This window comes from Cotesia glomerata, linkage group LG2, assembly GCF_020080835.1.
Source record: "Cotesia glomerata isolate CgM1 linkage group LG2, MPM_Cglom_v2.3, whole genome shotgun sequence".
In the NCBI taxonomy this organism is placed as follows: Eukaryota; Metazoa; Arthropoda; class Insecta; order Hymenoptera; family Braconidae; genus Cotesia; species Cotesia glomerata.
In genome coordinates, this window is record NC_058159.1 from 14,038,861 (window position 1) to 14,047,123 (window position 8,263).

An 8,263-nucleotide genomic window follows, 5' to 3' on the forward strand; every position below is an offset into this window, starting at 1 on the left:
TTCTCATAGAAATAACATGGAAAAAATTTTATTTGTGCTTTAGAATTCCATAACTCTGCCATAAATAAATCAAAAGTTATCAATTGTATCATATTTATTGTAAATTCAACGCTCTACAAAAAAGTTATCTTATGATTTTTCGCTAAATGTATTGGCTTAAGAGTTATTTGAGCTCAAAATTCAATTGATAGATAATTATTAATATTATCAAGTATAATTATCAAATGAATATTTATATTATAAAATATGTCAAATTTCTCTTACAAAATTTTTGTTTATCGTCAAAAAAAGCAAATATTATATTTGTATTTTTTGCGGCTTTATAGACTGAGACAGCAACGCCATCTCTGATAGTATTTGTGTACTCAAACAATTTTATCCTTGAAAATATTCATAAATTACCTAACTTTCAATTAAAATAAACAATCTATGTGAGTTATCTAACGGAATATTTATTTATCATGACATCAAGAATAATTTTACGTCAAAATATTTATTTAATTGGTGATGTTGACACTCAAATTATTGGTAATAAATTGCCTTCAAAGTTACAAGTGTTAAAAATCTTTTTCTATCATATACGTATTCTCAAATTTAAATTACGTGAAAGTGCTGAAATCTGTATAGATGAAGTTAAAGTATTTTGGCAAAAAGCTCAAATACCAACCAAAAGAAAAGACTATTGTATCGATCAGTTGTTAAAATTATATGAGCATTATCAGCTTCTTCAAAAATCTAAAAGCAGAGACTCAAATAAGATTAAAGAGGATGAATTTAAATCTTTATTGTTGAATTTGTTCGACATTGCTCATGCAAATACGGCACTAATGGTCAATATAAATGTAATGAATTTTTTAACAGAGCAACGAAAAGATGGTAGAGTGGGTTACATAGCTAATATTGAGTCGGATGATAATGACCAAGCTCAAAAAATGAAGGATGAACTACTACAGCTACGTCGAGAAAAATCGGAGAGAGAAAAAGCTCGATATGGTAAAGTTGATAATTTTATTTTAATAAGTTTAATTGATTTTTTAAAAATAGTTTTTTATCTTCATTTCAATTACGGATTTTTATTTTTATATTTTCTGTGTTAATTGTATAGACGAATTTGTGGAATTTACATCAAGCAGTGAAGTTGAAAGAGTGAATCCATTGAGTCAAAAAACAATATCATCGGTTTCAAATTTTTCTGACGAACTGGCAACTACTCAGCACCAAGAATCAACACAATCTCGTGGGACAATAAATATCGTAGATGATAAATTAGTAGCGGTCTTTGATCATTGTAAAATAAGCGATCGTAATGCTGTACGTGTGATCGTAGCTTTATGTTCATCATTACAAATTGACGTAAATCCATTAATAGTAAATAGATCATCTATTCGTCGGAGCAGAGTGAAAATACGTGAAGAGAAAGTAAAAAAAATCAAAGAACTTTTCAAAACTCAAGACTTGAATGCTAGTGTTCTTCACTGGGATGGAAAAATTTTAAAAACGTCAAGTGGAGAAAATAAAGAACGACTACCAGTTGTATTGAGTTGTGGACAAATTGAAAAAATATTAGCGATCCCAGTACTAGATGATGGAACAGGTCAGTCGCAAGCTGATGCAATGTTTGACGCTATTAATGATTGGGGAATTCCAGACTTTATTAAAGCTCTATGCTGTGATACTACTGCTGCAAATCTAGGATCAAGTAAAGGAGCTGCAGTTTCACTGGAACGGTTGCTTGAAAAAAAACTATTGTATTTGCCTTGCAGGCATCACATATTTGAACTTATCCTCAGGGGTGTTTTTGAACTTAAAATACCTACAACCTCAGGTCCTGATGTACCTTTATTTAAAAGATTTCGAGAGAGCTGGGGCAAAATTGATATAAGTCAATATTCTACTGGGATTGAAGATTCGTATGTGCAAGAAAAAATACAAAATCATATTGATGACATTAATCACTTTATCCAAAAGCAACTTGATTCAAATCAACCAAGGGAAGACTACCGGGAACTTTTGGAGCTTGTTCAGATATTTATTGGTAAAGTTCCGTGCAGTCAAGTAAAATTTCGAAAACCGGGTGCATTCCACCACGCTAGGTGGATGGCAAAAGCCATATATACTATAAAAATATTTTTATTTCGTAAACAATTCAAAATGACGGTGAAATTAATCAAATCCGTTTCTGAAATTTGTGTTTTTATTGCTACAGTGTATATCAAAGCATGGTTCACTTGTCCTCTTGCATCTGAAGCTCCAAATAATGATTTATCATTTTTAAAGGAACTTATTGATTATCAATCGACAGATGCTAAAATATCTGAAGTGGCATTGAAAAAATTTAGCATGCATTTGTGGTATTTAAACCCAGAAACTGTAGCTATGGCATTCTTTGATGAAAGAATATCATCAAACATCAAGAACCAGATGGTGATTATGTTAAAAAGTATTGACACAAATTCAGAAATAAATTTGAAACGATTCGAAATTAAAAATATTAGAGATGTATATGACTGGAACATTGCTTCATTCGTGTCATCAAGATCGTTCCAGTTTTTCGAAAGATTTGGAATAAATACAGATTTTTTGAATTTGAATCCATCTGAGTGGTGTCAAAATGAAGATTACCAGAAGGGTTTGCTATTGGTAAGAAGTTTGAAGGTTGTTAATGATATCGCTGAGCGTGCAGTGAAACGTATTGAAGAGTACCACAGTATATTAAGCAAGGATCCAGAGCAGCAGCAATTTATAGTTCAATATTTATCAGAATATAAGCAATATTATGCTGATACTCGAAAATCTGCAATAACTGAAAATATGAAAATGGATTAAGGCTAACTATCCAAATAGTATCATATCACGTGTAATTTTATTTTATTATTTTTAAACTCTAAGGACTATCTGTTTTATTAATTGAAAAATCACACATATTAACCCCAATTCCAAGAATAAAATTGTATTCGCTTTTTTTGACGGTAAACAAAAATTTTGTAAGAGAAATTTGACATATTTTATAATATAAATATTCATTTGATAATTATACTTAATAATATTAATAATTATCTAACAATTAAATTTTGAGCTCAAATAACTCTTAAGCCAATACATTTAGCGAAAAATCATAAGATAACTTTTTTGTAGAGCGTTAAATTTACAATAAATATGATACAATTGATAACTTTTGATTTATTTATGGCAGAGTTATGGAATTCTAAAGCACAAATAAAATTTTTTCCATGTTATTTCTATGAGAAACTTAGATCAGAGCGCGGACAATCTTAAAGTTAATATTAAGAGCTAAAATTTTCAGGCAATTTTTTTTTATTCATTTGGAAGCATTTCAGCCCCAGGGAGCAAAGAAATTCGGAAACATCCATATTAAGGACCACCCTAATATATATATTTATATATATGGGTCATTCCACCAAATAAGAACATTTTTACGGGGCGACCCTCGCGGATTATGTTTAAAATTTATGGAGGTGTTCTCTATCATAAGACGAAAATTCCCTGAGAGTTTTAGCTCTTAATACGCAGCGGTCTTGACGTTATGATTTTTTGAAATTTTGGAAAAATTTTTTTTTCAACTTTTTCGTCAATTTTTCTGATATGAAAAACATTTTTAAACAAAATTGACAAACATTGTATTTTGTAGGAAAAATTTTCAGCTTTTGAATGATATATCATTTTGAATGATAGAGAACACCTCCATAAATTTTAAACATAATCCGCGAGGGTCGCCCCGTAAAAATGTTCTTATTTGGTGGAATGACCCATATGTAATATAACACGGGATGTTGCCGTGATTGTGTCTACAGTTCTTGACGGATCTAGACGAAATTTGTCACACATATTTTTTAGACGATTACCTTAATTGAGTTCGAAGATGGGCAAAATTGGTCGATTAGTTTAGGAATGATAGCAACTTGAAAATTTTTAAAATTAAAAAAAATCATAAAAATCTTAATTTTTGTATTTCTATTTCTAAATAACTTTTGACTGAGAAACGATAACTGAATTCTGGAAAGTTCTTCTAAAGCTGACAAAATTTTCTTTAATTTGACCTACTACATTGATCTAACACGAGTTTTTTGTAATTTTATGGAGATTAAAAATGATTCATAATTACTAAAAATTGAAATCTACCTTCCATCTCAAGTGGCGCCAAATGGCTCTTCTTTTATCAATCATTCGTTCCTGTACACGTTGTCGGAGTATTGTTACCAAAACTAATTCAATTGTATTACCGTCTGTTAACATTATAATTATTAATCAGATTTATAAGGAATGATGTGTATACTCTCTGGTACGTGCGCACGGAAATTTTATATTCCTGCTCTATACTACTCTAAGGGGTAGTATTAGTCTAGTCAACAAGTTTAAAAACGTGTTAAATAGATATAAAGTTCCTAAAAATATGTGCGATAGCTCATTCGATTCGGAATGACTTCTAGAAAAATGTTTTTTACGGGTATATTAGCACATAAAAAATTGCGATTGTTATTAACAAAATAAGATAAAAAAAAAGTATTTAGTTTTTCGTTAATAACTTTTAAAATAATGATATTCAAGGAATTTTCAAAAAAGATCCTGAAAGAAAGGGAAATTTCCAATAAAAAAGTCCTTACTCCCGGAACTCTATCTATATTATTTATAATTTTTTTTTAACGCTGGAAATAGGGTTCCGCGAGGGCCTTACAGCATAAGCGCACCTTCTAAAAAGCCGGTATATCACCTAAAATATTTTTTTTTAAATATTAAATAACAATTTAAAAATTTGAATAAATTATGGTGTAATCTAGACGAACAAAAAAAACCTCGGTGAAAAAAAATTTTTTTGCCGATTTTTCAAAAAGTTACACCATTTTTAATTAACTAATTTTTTTCCAATCTCACAAGGGGAGGATACGACCTTGGAGAAACCGATTTTGATAATCTTTGACGTAGTGGTAGTACACTATGTGGGTATACTACCTCTGAAATACTAAAGTGCAATACTCAAAAATGGCTGAGAAAAACGCACTCAAAGTTTACCCAGCACTATAATATATTAATAGGTAAATAATTGATACATTAAATTATTCTTTAATAAAAAATTTTTCAATTTTAAACTTCATTTTTATAAATTATCTGCGGTGGTACAAACAAATAAAGTCGAAAATTAAATGGAAAATTATACATTTTTTTAATTAATTAAAGCAATATTTTATAATTACGTATTATGAGATATTATTACATGATCCTGAGTGATACTTATGATAAAAACATTCAAAACAAAAAGTTTTTTCTACACCAAGAACAACAAATAAATGCTGCTTTTTACAATGACACGGTATTTTTAAACGGTCTAATGAGAAACACCCATCATTGACATTAGTAAAAAAATTTCTTGTGTCACAAAGCCCGCTGGCGAACCAGGCATATTCCATCATGTCTCGAAATATTGGCGTTGACAATTGGTGATGAATAATCGAATGAATTTTTATGCAATCCTCTCGGGAATGAATTTCATAATTCTTGTCTAGAAGTTCAGCGGTACTTTGCAATCGTTTGATAAAATTTTTCACTTGTCTATAGAAATAGACATCACATGGTTGAACTAACGGAGTACATTTTGGAGGTATAACTTTAAATGTGCATGTAGGCATTTTTTTATCATCCTGAAATATTTCATCATATAATTCTGGCTTCACTTGTCCTGTCCACGAGTCAATAATTAAAGGAAATTTATTTTTTTGAACATATGGCATTAAACATTTCTCTAGAAAATTTTTATAGAGAGTAGTTGTCAGTTTTCCTGATTTTGATGATGTGACAATAACATTGTTGTATTTTTTTAAATATTCTTCTACGTTTTTCTTTATTCTTGGCCCAAAATCACCTGTAGGCTCTTGCAAACAAATAAAAACATGTGGTAGTAATTTTCCAGATAATGTTATGGTATATTGTGCAGTATATGAGTGTGACACCTTGGTCATGTCTTGTACTTTTGCAAACACTGTTTTGCTTCCTTTTTCCGTCAGTGTCCTATTAAACATTGATTGGTATTGACATCCTGAAAATATGAATTTTAAAAAATCTAATGATTAATTTCGATTAAATTTAATAATGGAATAAAAAATAATTAGTTTACCGTTAGAAAATTTATATACCTGTTTGATCTGTATTAATAACGAAGTCACTATCGAAGTTAGATATCAATTGTTTTTTTTGAATGCGAAACATTTCTGCAGAGGCGATAATTTCTGGCATGGTGTGAACTTCTTTGTCTGTTACAAATTTTGTAATTTTGCGTTGACGAATGTTGTGTCTTTGTTTAAATTTTTTTACCCATGGGTCGGACGCTGTAAATTGAAGATTAGGAAACTGGCTGGCTGCAGCTAAAGCCCATTGCTGCAAATTTCGTGTAGTCGCTTGTTGATAATTTTGTCTTGCCTCGACGAAGCGGTCATACGTCCAAGAATCAATCACATGATATTTATCAAATTTAGTTCCACCATGTTCAACATCTTTTTCCCATACTTTCAAATGATCCATTCTCTTCAAATGACTACATCCATTTTTTTGTAATGTCTCTAGTTTCCATGAAGGGTGAGCTTTTGCTATGTTTAAAACTTTAATTTTATATTCCAGAGGAATATAATCCATCATTTTTTGTTTTTTTTTTTCATCTGGAACATAGTCATCAACTGAATTATCTTCTACTGCTTCAAAATTTCCGTCTGGGCATTCTTCTTGAGCATGAATCAATTCTTGATCGCTTACGAACTTCTTTTTATTTAACATATCTAACGTATTATCATATAATTCTCTACCAATCAACATAGCATCTTCAGATAGAGTGTCAGAAGATGTTTTTGCAATTAAATCACTTTCAAGAAGTAAACCTTCATAATACACTACTCCATCTTTTAGCCGTTGCTTCGATAAATCACTATGTAAGGATGTATCAGGAGTGTTTTCATCTCCATGAGAAGAACTGGCTTCGCTTGATGACATTTTATAAATTATAAAACAATTTTTAAAGTAAATTTCACTGCACAAATACGTCTGTTCGTGTCGAAATTCAGAAACTAACTGCTATAGTCAAGCTTCTGAAAAAAGTGGTGGGACTAACATAGGTTCAAGGACAACAACATGACTATTCTTCCGGTGGGCCAACAGAGCTCGAATCGATGTACAGTTTACAATAACTCGAGGACAAGAATTATTGTACCCTCATACCATATTCGGCCCTTCTTATTGTCTGGCGCAGGTATATATTTTTCAGTTAAACTTATAATGAATATGAGAGTTATAAGAATTATTCATGAATTACAAATATCTCATGATATACACCGTAGATAATTTATAGAAATGAAGTTGAAAATAAAAAAATATTTTATTAAAGAATAATTAAATGTATCAATTATTTACCTATTAATATATTATAGTGCTGAGTAAACTTTGAGTGCGTTTTTCTCAGCCATTTTTGAGTATTGCACTTTAGTATTTCAGAGGTAGTATACCCACATGGTGTACTATCACTGCGTCAAAGATTATCCAAATCCGTTTCCCCAAGGTCGTATCCTCCCCTTGTCAGTTTTTATAAATTACGGCATAAAAGTTTAAATAATTGGTCTATAAATTTTTCGCTTTGTGGAACTCTTCTTATTTAGGTACTTAATGAAGTTATGCAAAAAAAATTTATTAAAGTTTATTATTTTGGTAATAATAATTTTTTTAAATTAACTAAAAATAAAATTTCTAAACAATGGTATCAAAAAAATTTTTTTTTGGTAATATCTTATTATTGCTGTTTTTGCGTCTAATATAGGTAGTAATTAACATTGGGAAAAAAAATTTTTACGTCATTTGTTAAGAAATTGTTTATAAACAAATAGACTATTTTAGGATTTAAAAAAAAATTTTTTTTACTATCTTATTGCACAGGTGGAATGATGATTTTTAAAAATAAATTATTTTCTTAAATAAATTTTTTTATTGTTTATAATCGTTTTTTTTATATTTCAATAGTCTAAATAATTAGTTAAGAAATTATTTTATTCTTAAAAATCATCATTGACGCTTTTCAATAGAAAAACAGAGAAATACATTTTTTTTGTAAATAATTTAATTGTTTATTAACTTAACAATTTGTTATAAACAAATAATATTAACCGTTATATTTTTTTTCGAAAACTTAAAAAAATTACAAAAACAACCATATATAACAAAGTATAGGAAAAAATTTTTTTGTATTTTTTACAGCACTTTTAAATATTATATA

At 29.3% G+C, this 8,263-nt stretch overlaps 2 protein-coding genes across 2 annotated transcripts; one reads left to right on the forward strand and one right to left on the reverse strand.

Moving 5' to 3' along the window:
- Positions 1 to 217: 217 nt before the first annotated feature.
- Positions 218 to 3,007, forward strand: LOC123260038. The gene is made up of 2 exons (XM_044720968.1): positions 218 to 993; positions 1,106 to 3,007. Exons 1-2 carry the CDS (start codon positions 462 to 464, stop codon positions 2,824 to 2,826), a joined length of 2,253 nt encoding a protein of 750 aa, XP_044576903.1. The 5' UTR covers positions 218 to 461; the 3' UTR covers positions 2,827 to 3,007.
- A 2,206-nt stretch (positions 3,008 to 5,213) lies between these two features.
- Positions 5,214 to 7,567, reverse strand: LOC123258946. The gene is made up of 2 exons (XM_044719202.1): positions 6,147 to 7,567; positions 5,214 to 6,049 (listed from the first exon to the last, which is right to left on the reverse strand). The coding sequence occupies exons 1-2, from the start codon at positions 6,991 to 6,993 to the stop codon at positions 5,214 to 5,216; spliced, it is 1,683 nt and encodes a 560-aa protein (XP_044575137.1). The 5' UTR covers positions 6,994 to 7,567.
- Positions 7,568 to 8,263: the final 696 nt, after the last annotated feature.

Bases quoted from the DNA above. Each gene is read 5' to 3' on its own strand.
- LOC123260038 (XM_044720968.1), top strand. From the start codon at position 462: ATGACATCAAGAATAATTTTACGTCAAAATATTTATTTAATTGGTGAT. The intron at 994-1,105 runs GTAAAGTTGATA...TTAATTGTATAG, and splicing joins GAGAGAAAAAGCTCGATATG to ACGAATTTGTGGAATTTACA.
- LOC123258946 (XM_044719202.1), bottom strand. From the start codon at position 6,993: ATGTCATCAAGCGAAGCCAGTTCTTCTCATGGAGATGAAAACACTCCT. The intron at 6,050-6,146 runs GTATATAAATTT...TCATATTTTCAG, and splicing joins TATTAATACAGATCAAACAG to GATGTCAATACCAATCAATG.